This window comes from Sparus aurata, chromosome 23, assembly GCF_900880675.1.
Source record: "Sparus aurata chromosome 23, fSpaAur1.1, whole genome shotgun sequence".
In the NCBI taxonomy this organism is placed as follows: domain Eukaryota; kingdom Metazoa; phylum Chordata; class Actinopteri; order Spariformes; family Sparidae; genus Sparus; species Sparus aurata.
Genome location: NC_044209.1, coordinates 13370735 through 13389624, shown reverse-complemented (window position 1 = coordinate 13389624; position 18890 = coordinate 13370735). Strand labels below are relative to the sequence as shown.

The 18890-nt window shown below is 38.7% G+C and overlaps 4 gene segments (V, D, J or C); all 4 read right to left on the bottom strand.

Annotated features, from left to right (window-relative positions):
- Positions 1-67: 67 nt before the first annotated feature.
- On the bottom strand, positions 68-5028 carry LOC115575206 (immunoglobulin heavy variable 3-21-like). The segment is given in 3 exon segments: positions 68-147; positions 2061-2357; positions 4962-5028. Coding segments are annotated over 3 exon segments (426 nt in total).
- A 1612-nt stretch (positions 5029-6640) lies between these two features.
- On the bottom strand, positions 6641-7207 carry LOC115575205 (immunoglobulin heavy variable 2-26-like). The segment is given in 2 exon segments: positions 6641-7041; positions 7138-7207. Coding segments are annotated over 2 exon segments (444 nt in total).
- Positions 7208-12453: 5246 nt separating this feature from the next.
- On the bottom strand, positions 12454-12884 carry LOC115576129 (immunoglobulin heavy variable 3-30-3-like; the record flags this gene model as incomplete). The annotated part of the segment is given in 2 exon segments: positions 12454-12752; positions 12836-12884. Coding segments are annotated over 2 exon segments (348 nt in total), but the record flags the coding sequence as incomplete, so codon positions are not given.
- Positions 12885-13748: 864 nt separating this feature from the next.
- LOC115575204 (immunoglobulin heavy variable 3-33-like) lies at positions 13749-18844 on the bottom strand. The segment is given in 3 exon segments: positions 13749-14074; positions 14110-14112; positions 18805-18844. Coding segments are annotated over 3 exon segments (369 nt in total).
- Between the last annotated feature and the right edge of the window lie 46 nt (positions 18845-18890).

The following is an 18890-nucleotide window of genomic DNA, read 5'->3' as shown; positions in this document are numbered from 1 at the left end:
TGACATATATATTAGTTACTGTTTGGTCAAACTGTACAATGGATGTCTGTTGAAGTTCAAACCAGGTTCAGTATCTGGATGTCTCACTCTTTTTGGACGTCTGTGAAGGTGCAAGAAAAGCTTCCAGCCAGAACACCTTTTGGAAGTCTACAGACATGTGACTCAGGTTCAACATCTGAATTGCCATCATTGTAAAACAAACAGTCATGTAAAATACCTGTTGATAGAGAAAAATATTTAAATCATAGTGTAAATTGAAGTTATGACAAATAGCTACATCATGTAAAGTAATTTGAAAATGATATTCATAATAAGGGGTGGACTTTTGTGAAAATGTCCAAAAATGTTCCAAGGTTGGGTTGTTGTATAAAAAGAAAGTGATCGTTTGTCTCAATAATTAACAAGCAAGCACATGGCTTCATTATGGACAGTTTCATTGAATACAATGTTTTAGTTCTCTAAGTTTTGAACAGTAGTCAAACTGATGGAGGTCTGATGATCAAAACATGGTAGCCTGTGAGGTGGTCACATGGACATCAGTGAAGATCAATAAATATAATTTAGATATCAGGGGACAGAAAACTCCAGAGGAAAAAAAACATATTTGTTTGATGGTTTATTTTATTGTAACATGAAAAACTTTTAAAAACATAGTTATGAGCTGAAAAATAAATTAATGCATTCATTAATTGTGAGTCAGACAGAGAAGACACTTTTTAGATATTATCTCTGCTACATTCAATAATATTGTTATTGTGCATTCTAATGAAATGTGTTGTATTCATTTTTCTTCATCATTATTGAATTGATGTGTCTGTTTCTCTTTACTGTAACAGTGAACAGGTGTTGAAATCATTAGTGATCTGAGGGCTCCTCCTCTGTTGGCTTCATGTGTTCAGACACTGAGGGGTTTTTGTTCAGGTCTACTGATCAATGTTGGTCTGACTGGAGCCAATAGAAGAGTCTGTTGACTGTTATTATATCTGCAGAGTGAAAACATGCCTGGAAATCACCTCTGCTTTACACATGATATTTTCATTTCATTACGCACTCAACTGGAACATTTTGAAAAATGTCCCTGTTTTTACAGAAATGAAACAACTGTAAATGATTATTACAACTATTCTTACTGTGAATATTACATGAACCATAGATAATGGAAAACATATTCTTTAAAATCAGCATGACAATATTAATGATGATGTGTCATGGAAACAAAAGGAGAAACCACCAAGAATGTTGCTTTCTATAAGCCATGTTTACAGTGTGTTCAGCATGTTTTCAAATCATTAAAACACTTTAAATATGATGTGAGCTGTTTTCCTGAGAGAATGTATTTACTGTCAGCACCTCCTACATCACATTTAAGATTAACTTCAAATGTAAGAACAGCTTGTTGTTATTGCAGCATTTGATCACTTAGTGTTCTTCCTGTATTTGCAGCAAAGTGACAGCAGACAGCATCATGTAAACAGTATGAAAACTTCTGTCTGATGCTGCTGGTTGGCATGAAAGATTGTTTAATCATTTCGGTGTCCGCAGATGTTTGAAGACATACAGAGAAACTTGGAGCCTCGAGAGGAAAACAGCTGCTCAGGAACTGAAACCTGTGAGACAAAATGCAAAAACTACATCTGAGTGTTGAGAGTCAGTCAGTTAATATTAATGAGAACACAGAGTCTCCTTTAAGTAACAGAGGAGAGACAAATTTGTCACTGACTGCCCTCTAGTGATTTTATGAAAGAAACTTATTATTCATCGTTATATCATGACTCATTTAGATTCCACAACATTCAGAGACATTGTTGCCTCTTAATTTGTAGAAATGTTCATTTCAGTGACCACATTGTTGTGCTGTTGTTGGGCCTTTTATCAACTAGTAACCTTTATTGTGTTTTAAATGTTTACTATCAATATTTCTAATGAACAGATTTAAAATTATAATATAATTTGTGTATGATATAATATACTTAATGCTTGGGCTCCTTCAGCCCAGTAAAGATGAGTTCTGTAGGTTTTTGTACAGCTGCTCAACAACTCCAGTCACTGTGGCTGTCGAGCACAATAATAAACAGCAGAATCTTCAGTCTTCAGACTGTTCATCTGCAGATACACCTGCTGTCTGCTGTTGTCTCTGGAGATGGTAAACCGGCCTTTGACTGACTCAGAGTAGTAGATGTAGGCACTGTTGCCATTGATATAAGCGATCCACTCCAGTCCTTTTCCAGGAGCCTGTCTGATCCAGTTCATGCTATAGCTGCTGAATGTGAATCCAGAGGCTGTACAGGTCAATCTGTGAGATTCTCCAGGCCTTTTAACCACTGGTTCAGATTCTGTCAGAGTCTGACCATCAACACCTGTCAGGAGAATAAAAGAAAACATTGAGTGAAACTAGCTGATGACACAGTTATAAGCTATGTTAGATCAAGATCTGTGATAATCTTCACCTGCCCAGCAGACAGTTAACAGCAGCAGTCCTGTCCTATAGTCCATCATGTTAAACTGTGTGTCCACTGTTCTCTGTCATCCTCTCTGCAGTCAGATAAGTAGAGGAGGAAGACATCTGAGTTTTGCATTGACTCCTCCTCACAAAAAGGAGAAAATTATAGTGGATGTCTTTTGTACCTTCAGTGTGCTGAACTTGGACAATGACAATACATAACATGTTTAGATTCAAGCCAAGTTAATTTGATCGAGGAAATCAGAATTTGCTCTCTAAGTTTGGCTTCTGTGTAGCATTTTAGTTATTTTACATTTAAAAATTGATTAGTTGCTATCTTGTCTCGAGAGACCAGAGACACACAGCTCTTCATAAAAACACACCAATGCCTCAATCTGCTGTGGTTCAACTTGAAGTCTGGAAAAACTTCTTTTGTTTGATCAACATCTGGAGCCTTTTTCAAAATCCTTAATAATTATTGTTCCTTTTTCAAAACTTTGACTCCATATTAAATTATTGACTTGAATTGTTATTATTGTTATTCCCATTTAAATCATGTTGTAAAATGATGGACTAAAAACAAATCATATCAACATATCAACAAAAATTATATGTCAGTAAATGTATGGCAGATAAAATGTAATATTCCCAGTGGTGGTAAATAGAGGAAGTGGTTTTTGTATGACTCTCCTGTTATTGTCTCTCACTGTGTCTCTCTGGCACAGTAATACACTGCTGTGTCCTCAGTCTTCAGACTGTTCATCTGAAGGTAGAGTTTACTGCTGGAGTCATCTCTGGAGATGGTGAATCTTCCCTTGACTGACTCGGAGTAAAAGATAGGAGTACTAGCTGTGTCTATATAAGCGATCCACTCCAGTCCTTTTCCAGGAGCCTGTCTGATCCAGTTCCAGACTGAGCCTCCAAAGTCAAATCCAGATGTTGTGCAGGTGAGTCTGTGGGACTCTCCGGGTCTTTTAACTGTTGGTTCAGACTCTGTTATGGTCCAACCTTCAGCAGCAGTCGAAACAAACAGAGCAACAACCAGGAGTGTCAGCTTTCTGTAAGCCATGTTCAGAGTGTGCTTCGGTTTTCAAATCCATGAGTCCTCTTTAAATATGATGTCAACTGGGTCACTGTGAGAGTTTGTTTACAGGAAGCCCCTCCTACATCTCATTCTGCTTTTAAAGTCAAATTAAACAGTTTGAATGCAAAATAAAACAGTATTTAAACAACCTGACAAATTGAACACATCTGTACCTCCATGTCTACAAAGAGCTGTTGGGTAAATTTAGACAATTTAACTTAAACTTAAACTTAAAAAGTTGAATCTTTAGGATCATGAAAAATATATACTATCATAAATGCAAGATTATTTTTTTATTAATGAATATGGTTGTTTTTGTTTTCATACATTAATTGCAAATTGCAGAGGTGATGTGAGCAAGAGAATATAATGAACACTTCAGTCTGCTGCAGCTGGTTTAAGGCTGTTTAAAGCCACAGACATCCAGAAAAACTTGGATACTAAAAACTGATTGCTGTAGTGCACATGTAAACTCTGCTGACTGTCTGTTAGATATGCTGTATGTCAGTGATCTTTTAAATAACAATTACATCTTTTATAATTATGTGCAATTACTACACAAATGCTTTTTTTTTTTTTGTCAGCAACTGTTTTCTCTGAGGTGTGGATTCCAAGAAGTTCAACTATGGAATGAATAAGATGTCCTTTTTTAGTCATATTTCTGTTGTAATTAAACATTATAAGTTTCTCACGATGATTTCAATTTAGCTGCATGTATTATATATATGTATTATGTAGATATCAATATGAACATCAATGTATAATTTTCTTTGATTGAGGTGAGGACAGTGATGATGTGAGATGATTGTGATAAAGATGAGATCTGTAGGAGTTTTGTGATGTTTACAGACTTTTTAAAATCATTTATGTATTGAGTGTTTTTTATTATTGGTTGATGATGGTCATTATCGGGACAGTTTAGATGATTCTTTTAAAGAATAAAACATGTGAATACAAATGGATTTTTTTCCTATGGGTCTCTCAGTCCAGTAAAGATGAGTTCTGTAGGTTTGTGTACAGCTGCTCAACCAACTCCAGTCACTGTGTCTCTCGAGCACAATAATAAAAAGCAGAATCTTCAGTCTTCAGACTGTTCATCTGCAGATACACCTGCTGTCTGCTGTTGTCTCTGGAGATGGTAAACTGGCCTTTGACTGACTCAGAGTAGTATTGTTTGCTGTCATCATAATAAGTCAAGGCGATCCACTCCAGTCCTTTTCCAGGAGCCTGTCTGACCCAGTTCATATGATAGTCACTGAATGTGAATCCAGAGGCTGTACAGGTCAATCTGTGAGATTCTCCAGGCCTTTTAACCACTGGTTCAGATTCTGTCAGAGTCTGACCATCAACACCTGTTGAGACAAAAACATATATGTGTCATTAGCTTGGCAGCACAAATAAAAGTAATCTAAAATTAAGATCAGTGTAGATGTTCACCTGCCCAGCAGACAGTTAACAGCAGCAGTCCTGTCCTATAGTCCATCATGTTAAACTGTGTGTCCACTGTTCTCTGTCATCCTCTCTGTGGTCAGATAAGTAGAGGAGGAAGACATCTGAGTTTTGCATTGACTCCTCCTCACAGGGAGGAAATAATTCCCTGATGTATTTTAATAACACACCTAAATGCAAACTTTAGTTCAGGAATCTGTTACATTTCCAAACAGCATTCATTCAAACCAATTCACATATAATTTGTATCAGCATCATTTTTTCTAATTTCTTCCTGTAGACAGCATATGTGCTGAATAATTATCTGTAGTATTCTTATAATGGTTATCACCCATATCCATGAGTATTTTTGCAGTTTGTTGAATTGTCATTTTATCATGTTAAACCATCCACCAATCACCTGAATGTTTTGGGGGGGATTCATGACATTAAGAGTTTCTACTTGTGTAGAAAAATTGTGTTATTTAATGTTTTGACAACTGAAGAAACTGTGTTACTGCGAGTGATGTAACATAAAGAGATTAAACATTAAGTCATGAGTTTACAGTAAACTTTATGGGAACCTAATGTGGATATAAAGTGCTTTTGCAAGTGGAGATAAAACCCAGATGTCATGAAGATCACATGTTTGTTGTCTGTGGAGGTTTTTGTGCAGCTGCTCCACTGTCTTCAGTCACTGTGTCTCTACGAGCACAGAAGTAAACAGCAGAATCTTCTGCTGTCAGGCTCCTGATCTCAAGGTACTGAGTGCTGCTGGACACGTCTTCAGTCATGAGGAAACCACTTTGGAAGGAGCTGGCATAGATAGCAGAGTTTGAACCTGTGTACATCCTCCCAATCCACTCCAGAGCTTTCCCTGGCTTCTGTCGTATCCAGTGAATATTGTAGCTTGTCATGCTATAACCAGATATGACACATGACATCTTCACTGTCTCTCCAGGTGTTTTCACCTCAGAGGGAGACTGGTCCAGTTTGATCTCACTCCAAACTCCTGGAAGCAAAGAGAATGTGATCGTTATCCAACAAACTTGTAAATCACAGGTTTGACATTTACAAAAGAAGTAAAGCAGAATTAATTTTCTCACCATGAAAACTAACTACAACTCGGTCTGTCACAACTTTCTGACACAAGTTACTTGCGGTGTGTTTATAAGAGAAGAGTTTGCACAGAACTCCTCTACAGTGACACACACACATTTGCACAAGTACAGTAACAGCAGACACTGTAGAAAAAAGTCTGGCAACTAATTTCTGGACTGATTGTGTCGTGAAAAAAAAAAAAATTGTTCTAAAAGACAATCTTTTACTCAAGACATACAAGTTTAGAGCTTTTTTCAGCTTGGCTCAACTCAGGGAAAATTGCATCCTATGTGTGTATGTATGAAGAAATACAGCCACTCTTAAAGCTGTAGTTAAATTATGAAACGTTTTCCCATCTTTTAGAGGCGATGAATTACATGAAAATAAATTAGCTAAACGAGTCATTACGTTCATCTTGAATTGAGGAAATTCAAGTTTCTCTTAGTCTCTTCTACACTGAGAACTTAGATCAACCATCAACATTTTCACCTCTTATTCTGTCTACCAGAAACAAAACATTGCCTTAACAATTCAGTGAATTAAATAAAGATTCATGTATATAAACTCCTCACACACCCCCATCTGTATTAATGTTTGCATTTAACAACATGTATGTGTGGTTGAGTCACATGGTCTCTGGGTATTTGTGCAGGTCTGTTGGTGGTTTGTATCACTGTGGTCTGACGTACACAGTAATAAACAGCTGTGTCCTCAGGCTGCAGATTCTGTCCTGTTAGAGTCACTGTTCTAGCAGAAGTGTCTCTGCTGTAGCTGAACTTGTTCTTCAGAGCATTATTTTGATAAAGGCCAATGGTTCCCCACTGATGAGAAATCCAGTCCATTGGTTTTCCTTCACACTGTCTGATCCAACCTGTTGCATAGCTGTTGTCAGTCAAAGAATAACCAGAGACCTGACAGGTGATGGTCAAAGACTGTCCAGGCTGCACAACCTTTGAGTCTGGCTGGATGAGATCAATACTGTTCACACCTGTGGAAACACAAATCAACATTATCTCCATCATCCATCTGACTATTCAGTGTTTCTAATGTGTTTATTAGTGTGAATCCACTGGAAGCTCCTCACAGGATCCAGCAGCCAGCAGCAGCAGCAGAGCTACAGAGAACATGGTTGATGTTGAAGCTGAACTGATGTGAGCTCTTCTGTCCTCTCACTGACACAAACTTCACGTACTTATGAGGCGAAACACACAAGGAGGCTAATTTACATACTGATGACAGTAAATCAGCTGACTAAAGCATATTTAAATGAATCAAAATGAAAACTTAATGTTCAGGCTTTTCTCTTCATCTCACTCAATGAGAGGGTGAAACTTAAAACACTGACAAACACACTTTGGATTATTATGAACGCACCATGTTTTGTTGTTTGTGGACTCCATGAAGCTGAAGACTTCTGATTAACTGATTAAAGCAGCTTTTTTAAATAATGTGTTAATGAAAAGACACAAACTTTTTGCATCTTCAAGATGTCAATGGAATTTATATAATTACGTGACTTCATCATGTATGAAAACATTTGAAAGTGTAATTTGTTTAACAGAAACGTATCACTCTTTATGAAGTCCAAGTTGTTGCGTTTCCATTTTCATTTGCCATATATGAAATACAATGTATAGATATCTTTCTATGTGCTTATTAATTACTTCACAGCTCCGGGAAAATCATCAGTAGCCATGGCAAGTGCTCCATTACAACAACCGACAAGAAAACCCACAATGCCTTGCACACATACTAAAAAATTAATGGTCATGTTGTCCATGTGGCTAACAAAGTAGGGGGATAATATAAACTGGTCGTAAATAATAATATGGGAGCATATTATTCTAACAAATGAGATGATACAACTTAAATTATAACATGAGAAAACATAATTTAATACAAGTATTTAAGTTGTTGTAAACAAATTGAATTAAGATCCTTTCACTAAAGTCTGCAGACTCTTCCTCTTGTTACTGTAACAGTGAACTGGTGTTGAAATCATTAGTGGTCTGAGGGCTCCTCCTCTGGTGGCTTCATGTTACAAGTGTTCAGGCACTGAGGGGTTTTTGTTCAGGTCTACTGATGGTTTGTGTTATTGTGGCTGTCTGGCACAGTAATACACAGCAGTGTCTTCAGACTGCACATTCTGTTCATTTAGAGTCACTGTGTTGCTGGAAGAGTCTGAGTTGATACTGCATTTGTTCTTTAGTGAATCCTTGATGTATGTGCTATATCCAACACCTCCTCTTATAATCCACTCCAGTCCTTTCCCTGCAGGCTGTCTGATCCAAGCTGTAGCATAGCTGCTAATAGAATAAGAGACCTGACAGGTGATGGTCAGACGTTGACCTGGCTGCAAAGTCACAGAGGCTGGCTGTGTCAACTGTTCACACTTCACGCCTGTGGAGGAAAACATGTTGAATATTGAATGAGTGTAATAACAGTGAACAGTCAGTGTGCTGTGATCATACAGTGTCTCTGCCTCAGTGAGACTCACAGGATCCAGCAGCAGCAGCAGAGCTACAGAGAACATGGTTGGTATTGAAGGTGATCTGATGGGAGCTTCTCTTCTTCTGCTGCAGCTGACAGCATGATATCAAGTCTTTATAGCTGACTGTGAGGAAGTTCACTTTGCATAGAGAAGGACACTGACAGGATATAAAAGGAGCATCAACTGTCCTGTCACAAGGAGTCAGAGCTTGAAGTTGTGTTATGAACATTAATTTTGACACACATGTAAAACAATATTCATATGATTGTAATGTTTTTAATAATTCGTTTTTTTTGTTATTCTTTACAAGACTTCAACAAGTCAGATGTAAACACACTGACATAAAGAGAATATTAGTAGTAGAATATCTAAAAACACCAGAACTATAATAGATTTATAAATAAATATAATTAATTTATTTCTGTAATTGTGAAAAGCAGAAAGTAAAGTTTTGACTTGTTTTGACATGTTGAGTTTTTGTACAGTGCTGCTCCTTCCTGTGTCACTGTGTCTCTTGAGCACAATAATAAACAGCAGAATCTTCAGTCTTCAGACTGTTCATCTGCAGATACACCTGCTGTCTGCTGTTGTCTCTGGAGATGGTGAAGCGATTCTGGACTGATGTGGAATAAAGTTTATCAGCTCCACTTGGAACAGAAATGTGAGAAACCCACTCCAGTCCTTGTCCTTCAGCTTGTGTGATCCAACTGATATCAGCATCACCATCTGATATTCCTGCATATGTACAGGTCAGTCTGTGGGATTCTCCATGCTGCTTCACCACTGGTTCAGACTCGGTCAGAGTCTGACTGCAAACACCTGGAAAGAAAAGCAGTTTGATCAGAATGGAGCCAAACAGAAACCTTGATAAAGAAAGTAAAGAGTTCAGAAGCATGTATTCACCAGAGGCCAGTGATAGTATCAGAAATGCAGTTAAAGACATAGTGAAAACATGTTGCATGTTTAGCTGGTGGTTTGGTTTGTCTTCAGTTTGCAGTGAGATAAATAAAGATGGAAGAGTTCAAGATTTGCATTTGCTCCTCCTAACGATGCTGAAAAAAACTGATGTTTATGTACTGAAGAGAGTCATCTTATTCAAAGAATATCATGGTTGGCTCATTTAAGATATTATTTACATCAGTGTTTTGTCTTATATTTGCTTATCATGTGTTTAAAGTTTCAGCACTGATTAGACAAGACACGTTATAAATGGAAGAGTGAGATCCAACACTTGGAGCCTGAATCCAAACATACAGCTGCTGATACAGTTTGAATCATCACAAGTGAGGAGTAATTTTGATGATGGAGCAGTATCAGTATCTGATGAAAATTATTGAAATGACTGAGAAACAAAGAACCAAGAGGGACTGAAAATCTCATTTATTTGATTTGATTAAAGCTCAGAGGTAAGAGAAAAAACTGTTTTTGCTTTTCTTTGAGATAAGCATGAGGGCTTTTTTAAATGCAAGAGGGTAAAATATGAGCACTTTTTCTCAAGTAAAATTTTGGATGCATGTCTTTTACCTTTAACAGAATATCTCTACATCTGTGCTGGTCTGTCAGCTCTATATTCAAACTTCTAGTCAACAGGGCAGTTAGAAATGTTAACAGTAACATTTGTAATTTATTTTATTTATTTATTTAATTTCAATGTTTGTAGAAAACTTGTCTTGTGAGTCTTAGAGCTATTGGGCTCATACATAGAGGCCATCTTTACAAACCAGAAATGAAGGATAAAAGTTAACATGAAACAGATGCAATAATGGTAGTGATTCAAATGTACTCCAAACACAGGTCTGTCAACAGATCAGGTTCATACAGTATGCCATACATCATGCAGATTGTCACCTGACAGAGAGCACCAGGAAATGTGTGTAACACTTGGTCAGTGTCGTCTCTAAACTCATTATTATTATCAAGAGATTCTTGATTCTCTGAAACTCATCTTTTAGTGTCTGTACCTCCAGACACACAGAGTCTGCTTATACTGTATCAGTACGCCAAGTTTAAGGGACAATAAGTTACAATGTCATTGCACAAATTAAAACAAGAGACACAAAACAAAAAAGCATTCTTTCATGACCAGAAGTTTCTCCCCCTGGACATTTTACATCTCCTCTAAACATTACTTCCAAGGAAAAACACACAAAACAGATTTGTTTTCTCTATTCTAATTCTCTGTGACTTTGTGCAGCACAACAGGATTAGAAGAGGAAGAAGTGTTTGTATGACTCTCCTGTTATTGTCTCTCACTGTGTCTTTCTGGCACAGTAATACACTACTGTGTCCTCAGTCTTCAGACTGTTCATCTGTAGGTAGACTTTACTGCTGGAGTCATCTCTGGAGATGGTGAATCTACCCTTGACTGACTGGGAGTAAAAGATAGGAGTACTAGCTGTGTGTACAAGTGCGACCCACTCCAGTCCTTTTCCAGGAGCCTGTCTGATCCAGTTCCAGACTGAGCCTCTAGAGTCAAATCCAGATGTTGTGCAGGTGAGTCTGTGGGACTCTCCGGGTCTTTTAACTGTTGGTTCAGACTCTGTTATGGTCCAACCTTCAGCAGCAGTGGAAACAAACAGAGCAACAACCAGGAGTGTCAGCTTTCTGTAAGCCATGTTCAAAGTGTGCTTCTGTTTTCAAATCCATGAGTCCTCTTTAAATATGATGTCAACTGGATCACTGTGAGAGTTTGTTTACAGGAAGCTCCTCCTACATCTCATTCTTCTTTTAAAGTCAAATTAAGACATTTGATTTTTCAATTTCAATATAGTTTTGACAAAGCATCCAGCAGATTGGTTGTTATAAACTTGAGTCGAATAATGATTAACAATGGCTTAAATTATTTGATTCATATCATAATGTACATTAAAAAAAGTTTAATCTTGAATTTTAGGATCATGAAAAACATATTTTGATATAATTGCAAGATTCATTAATGTATTGTTTACTACGTTTGCTTTTGTTATTATATATAAATTGCAAACAAAGGTGATGTGAGCTGGACAATATAATTGAATACTTCAGTCTGCTGCAGCTGGTTTAAAGTCTGAATTTTCAAAGGTTCAGTTTTCATATCGTGGATGTTTGAAGCCACAGAGAACCAGAAAAACTTGGACCTTCTGTCAGATATTCTGTATGTCAGTGATCTTTTAAATGACAATTACATCTTATATTATAAATGTAATTACTACACAAATGCTGGTTTTGGTCAGCTACTGTTTTCTCAGAGATGTGGATTCTAAGTTCAACTAAAGAATGTATAACATGTCCCTTTTTAGTCATATATTTGTTTGTAATTAAACATTATAGGTTTCTCACAAAGATTTCAGTTAAGCTGCATGTATTATATATACAGTGCTGTGAAAGAGTATTTGCCCCCTTACAGATTTCTTTTGTTTTTGCTGTTTTGTCACACCTAAATGTTTCAGATCATCAAACATTTTTTTTTTTTTTTGGCCTTTTATGGCTTTATTGATAGAACAGCTGAAGAAATGACAGGAAACAGGGAGCGAGAGAGGGGGAGTGACACGCAGCAAAGGGACCCAGGCCTCGGCACATGGGACGCACACTCTACCAACTGAGCAAAACGGCACCCAATCAAATTTTAATATCAGACAAAGATAACCTCAGAAAATACAAAATGCAGTTTTTAAATGATGATGATTTATTAAGTGAAAAACGCTATCGCCCCGCCTGTATAATCATGAATTAACTATTATTAACAACATTATTTGGAAAGCTGAGTTCAATTTCACTAGCTCCACCCAGGCATGATTACTGCAAGACCTGTAGAAAGATGTAGATACAAATGAAATTCTTTCTTATGGGTCTATCAGTATGGTTCAGTACAGATGATAACTGCAGGTTTTTGTACAGCTGCTCAACCAACTCCAGTCACTGTGGCTCTCGAGCACAATAATAAACAGCAGAATCTTCAGTCTTCAGACTGTTCATCTGCAGATACACCTGCTGTCTGCTGTTGTCTCTGGAGATGGTAAACCGGCCTTTGACTGACTCAGAGTAGTAGATGTAGCTACTGTCATAGTTGATATATGCGACCCACTCCAGTCCTTTTCCAGGAGCCTGTCTGATCCAGTGCATAGCGTAGCTGCTGAACGTGAATCCAGAGGCTGTACAGGTCAATCTGTGAGATTCTCCAGGCCTTTTAACCACTGGTTCAGATTCTGTCAGAGTCTGACCATCAACACCTGTTGAGACACAAGTTGAATATACATGAATTACTGTATATTTGAAACTCAACTCAACATTAGAGATTTAGTTCAATGTTCACCTGCCCAGCAGACAGTTAACAGCAGCAGTCCTGTCCTATAGTCCATCATGTTAAACTGTGTGTCCACTGTTCTCTGTCATCCTCTCTGCAGTCAGATAAGTAGAGAAGGAAGACATCTGAGTTTTGCATTGACTCCTCCTCACAGGGAGGAAACAGCTGGACTGGAGATCTATATCAATACTAGGGAATTAATGTCCAAGAGTCTAACATGTTTTAGTGTCTGTGAAATGTCAGTCAGTATTAACAACACAACCACATTTATTCCATAAACAAAGAAATGTTATTCTTAGTTCAGACATCTGACACATTAACATACAGGTTTTATTAAAGTTAATGAAATAATGATTCATCTTGTCATCAATATTTTGTTTCTTATCAGTCAATTTGAGAACAGTTGGCAGCACATTAGAATATTTACAACAATATGAATAATCCACAGTTTAATTCTGATCAGCAGAATCACTTTTATGAATATTGCTTGATTGTCGTCTATACCATCACACAATTAACAGGTGTTTAAGAGATTTGACTTAATGTTTTGATCAAGACACGCTGATCAAATCATTTCCAAACTGTTTTTCTCTTTTCAAACTAAATTCAAATAATTTATGGTTCATACATTGTAGGGCTGTCACTTTTTCAAAAAATCAAGTTCGAACGAATTTGAAATTACACGCAATTTATTCGAAAACACCCCCCCCCCCCCCCGACATTAAGCTCCAGTTCCATCATGAGATCCCGAAACGATACCACTGGGCCACATATGATTGCATATAACTTGTGTCATCTTGTCGGTGATGGCGTTTTTACGAGCTATTGGCAAAGGGCCTGCTGAAGCTGAATGTGCGGAGTACGTCATGTTTGGCCCCTTCAGCCCAGTAAAGATGAGTTCTGTAGGTTTTTGTACAGCTGCTCAACAACTCCAGTCACTGTGGCTGCGAGCACAATAATACACAGCAGAATCTTCAGTCTTCAGACTGTTCATCTGCAGATACACCTGCTGTCTGCTGTTGTCTCTGGAGATGGTAAACCGGCCTTTGACTGACTCAGAGTAGAATTGTTTGCTGTCATCTGTATAAGTCAAGGCGATCCACTCCAGTCCTTTTCCAGGAGCCTGTCTGATCCATTGCATCCAGTAGCTGCTGAGTGTGAATCCAGAGGCTGTACAGGTCAATCTGTGAGATTCTCCAGGCCTTTTAACCACTGGTTCAGATTCTGTCAGAGTCTGACCATCAACACCTGTCAGGAGAATAAAAGAAAACATCGAGTGAAACTAGCTGATGACACAGTTTTAAGCTATGTGAGATCAAGATCTGTGATAATCTTCACCTGCCCAGCAGACAGTTAAAAGCAGCAGTCCTGTCCTATAGCGCCACTTTCAGCACAGTATGTGAACGAGAATCACGTCCTCAGCGACAGTTCTCTGTATGCAGTAGGTTCGCGAATCATGAATGAATCACAGCACGAACGTGAATTACGTCCTCACAGTTCTCTGTGTGAGTCGCGGCAGTTCTCAACTGAACTGAAAAAGGAACAAATCAGTTCTTGAAGTGATTTCGTTCACTTCGTTCACTCAAAAGATTTGTTCGTTTGAACGACACGTTCGCGACCGACACAACACTAGTTCTTGGAGACTGCTTGAAGTGAGAACAGTATTCATGTGAGATAATTGTGGTAAAGATGAGTACTGCAGGTTTTGGTACAGCAAGGTATGCAGGTTTGTTTATCTTATATGCATTACAGACGGAAAAGCACATACAATTTGATTCATTGAACTATCACTATATTTGTGATCTAATTTGGAGAGTAAATAACAGGTTAGACAAGTAATAAGACATTCGATAAGAACTGTAAAACACATGCAAAAAGACAAAAGACAAGCAAATTAAGAAAACATCTTCATCAATTTGACAACACATGCGCAGCATTTAGAAAACAAGCTGCAAAGACCACAATACAACGGAAGTGTTTCCAGAGGACACTTAAAAGTTATGCACATGTCCGGACACACTTGTTGTTGATGCAGATTTAATATAATATAATGTGATTTTAGCCTATTGCAGTGATCTGCTGTTAATTAGCCTTTCGCTAATTACAAGCAAAAGGCTAACGATAGTTTGCCAGCAGATCACTGCAATAGGCTTATATCTGAATCATGCAATAACAATGTTAAAAATTAATCAATAACACGTACTTTTTTATCCCATTTTCTAACACCACTGACTAGGGGTGTAATGGTATCTGTATTCGTCCCGTGCCGTCAACTGTTCGGTGCACGCAGTCATACGACGAATATGTCTGAGTGAGTTTAAAAAAAAGTCGAGTCCTCACTTGGCGGCAGGTGGCAGTAATGAGCCTAAAAGCTGCCAGAAACAGTCATTGCAGAAGAAGAAAAAGCAGGATGAATAAGGAAAGTGATGGACAGTGTAGAGTTGGAGGAGCCGCCGGCTTCATTTAAATCAGCTGTATGGGAGCACTTTGGCTTCCAAGTACAATATAGTTGTGATGGCATGAGAGTGGAGGACCGGACAAAGACTGTCTGCTGGCGATGTTTCACGGAGGTGCGTATGTGGTTGGCAACACCTCAAACATGCTTACGCACATAAGACGGCATCACCCCGACATATCTGTCACTGGTGCGAGGAGAAAAAAGTTTTTGGTGCAACAACTTATTCCCGCTGCTTTCAAGCCACCTCTCGACATTTACGCTGACAGGGCCAAAAACATCACAGACGCAATTGGCATATACATAGCAACATCTATGCGCCCATATGCCGTAGTAGAGGAGCCCGGCTACGTATTTATTAAAGGTGCTTGAGCTACGTACGCTACAGTGTCCCATCCCTTGCGCACATCAGCCAGTCTGTGGTCCCCGCCATTTACAAGCGTGCACGAGTAGTGGTGGAGCATGAGCTGTTAACTGCACAAGCTGTTGCACTCACAACGGATGGGTGGACATCCCGTTCCACTGAAAGCTACCTCACGGTACTGCCCACCTCATCACCCCTGAGTGGGAAATGAGAAATCCAGTTTTATTAACGCGCCCAGTGGATGAACAACACACCAGCACTCAGTTAGCTGAGAAGCTACAAGAGGCAGTAACAGAGTGCAATATTGAAAAGCCCAGAACCATTGCAGTAACCACAGACAATGCAAGAAACATTGGTAATGCAGTTAATGAAGCAGGACTGGGTCCACAAATTGCATGCTTTGCTCACACTTTAAACTCGGCGTCACAGAAAGCTATGGCAGTCAACCAGGTATCTCGACTCCTGGGAAAAATCCAAAGAGCTGTTTCTTATTTCCATTGGAGCACAATAGCTGCACATATTTTGGAGCAGAAGCAGGAGATGCTGCATTTGCCAAAACATCGTCTCATCAATGATGTTCCCACACGCTGGAACCCCAGCTATGATATGGTTGAGAGGTATCTTGAACAGCAAACAGCTGTTTACTCAGCACTAACGGAGAGGCCCCTCAAGAACAAGGAAATAGCCAATCTGACTGATCAGGAGGTGAGGGTCGCAGAGTGCGTGGTTGAGATCATGAAGCCTCTGAAGACAATTACCACAATGTTGAGCACTGAAACAGCACCATCAGTTTCTATGGTCTTACCACTAGAAACAATGATCTTGAAATCTATGGAACAAAATGATGAGGACAGTCCTACTGTAAGGGAAATCAAGCAGGCGATCAGAGAAAATCTGCAAAACCGGTACTCTGTCCCTGGGCTTCAGGACTTCCTTCACAAGTGCACTGCTTTGGATCCAAGGTTCAAGACACTTCCCCACCTGGAGCCTGCCTGCCAACAAAAAATCCATGAGGATCTCGTCACACAGAAGTCCTTAGCAGAGCTGAACAGGTATGTATTGATTTTACACTACTGATGATGTTTTCATATTTTTACAACAACTTCTCTCATGTCTTAACTTGAACTGTTGAACTCGCCACTCACTTATTATTACTTTGTTTTGTTTTTTCTTATAATTTTGTACTGCAGGATGAGACCTGAGAGACTACAGAGGCCAGTCCATCAACTTCATCACAGGCGACTTCATTTCCAGTGACGGCACAGTTTGAGGCAGCATCTTCCCCTCCACCAAAGAAGTCAGCCATGGCAGAACTTTTTAGCCCACTCTTTAGAACAGAGCAGAGTAACCAGCCTGATTGGAAGCAGCAGTCAAAGGATGAAGTGTATGCCTACATGGCAAAGGACTGCATTTCAATTGATTCTAACCCGCTTGCCTGGTGGAAGGCTCATGAATCTCTTTATCCTAACCTAGCCATGTTGGCAAAGCATTACCTGGCTGTATCTGCCACCTCAGTCCCCAGCGAGAGGGTTTTCTCGACTGCAGGGGATGTAGTTACTGCCAGCAGATCTGCCCTCACTACAGACAATGTAGTGACAAACTCATTTAAAAAAAAACAAAAAAAACCTCAAAATTGAATGACACTTTAGTACCTTCTCAAGAGGTGCATAGTTGATCTAACAGACTCAGTTAATCGTGATGCATTGCACCTAAAGGCACAGATTTCTTTTGTATGTGTATTTATTTTGTATTTTTAACTTCAGAAGATGCTATTCAGTTCTGTTTGTAAATTTTTTGTTTGACTTGTGCCAGTATAGTTTACATTTAGCTTTGTGATACAACATTGAAAATGTTTCTTATAATGATGTTACCAAAGTGCTACCTGGCTACCTCAGTCTTTTTTTGAGAATGATAACCCTTCTAATACATTTGTTTTATGTTTTATTCTATTTAATTTTTACTTTTATAAAAGAAGATTTTTTTATTTTGCACTCAATCGGTGTCTGTTCAAAATAAATGAAATAAGATAGTCTTTTACATGTAATTTTTTATTAATTTTTTCTCCGTTGTACCGAACCCGTACCGAATCGTTACCCCCCGTACCGGGGTACGCACTGAACCATGACTTGTGTGTACCGTTACACCCCTACCACTGACAGATAGAGAACCTTAATGGTGCTGTGACTCAAAATCCGTGTCGACAACAAGCGTGTCCGGACGTGTGCATCACTTTTAAGTGTCCTCTGGAAACCGTTCTGTTGTGTTGCAGTCTATCTATTTGCATCGCTTTTTTCTAATGTGTTGTGTTGTGGTCTTTGCAGCACATTTTCTATATGCTGCGCATGAGTTGTCAAATTGATGAGGATGTTTTCTTAACTTGTTTGTGTTTTGTCTTTTTGCATGTGTTTTCTTAAGTTGCAGTGCTGTGAGCTCTCAGGGCCACTGTAGGAAAGCTCCTTAAACAGGACTTTTACTCTTCTAACATGCAGTATATATTTTGAAAGTTGTAAAATGTTTTAATTTTAGAAGTTTGTCTGGGAGATCTTGGGCGACTAAACAAGATTCTTTTCATGACTTTTTATGTGACAAATTTGTGATTGGATGTAACTTATAACATTTCAGTTGAGATGAAAAAATTAATTCAATATTGAGTCACAACTCTGAACTTTCATGACTGACAGTTACTCACAAAAAAAGTGATACTAAGAGAACTGAATGTTTCCAGTGGTGGTAAATAGAGGAAGTCGTTTTTGTATGACTCTCTTATTATTGTCTCTCACTGTGGCTGTCTGGCACAGTAATACACTGCAGTGTCTTCAGACTGCACATTCTGTGCATTTAGTGTCACTGTGTTGCTGGAAGAGTCTAAATTGACACTGAACTTGTTCTTTAGTGAATCTTTGACGTCAGTGTCATCACTCATCCACTCCAGTCCTTTCCCTGCAGGCTGTCTGATCCAAGCTGTGTAGTAGCTGCTAACAGAATAAGAGACCTGACAGGTGATGGTCAGACGTTGACCTGGCTGCACAGTCACAGAGGCTGGCTGTGTCAACTGTTCACACTTCACACCTGTTAAAAAAACAAAATGTTTTGTAACAAATGATCAAGTTGAACTGCAAAAGAAGAACTGTTGACTTTGACAAATCCAGAGAGACTCACATCCAGCTGCCAACAGCAGCAGCAGAGCTGCAGAAAACATGGTTGATGTTGAAAGTGACGTGCTGTGAACTCCACTGACAGCCTGA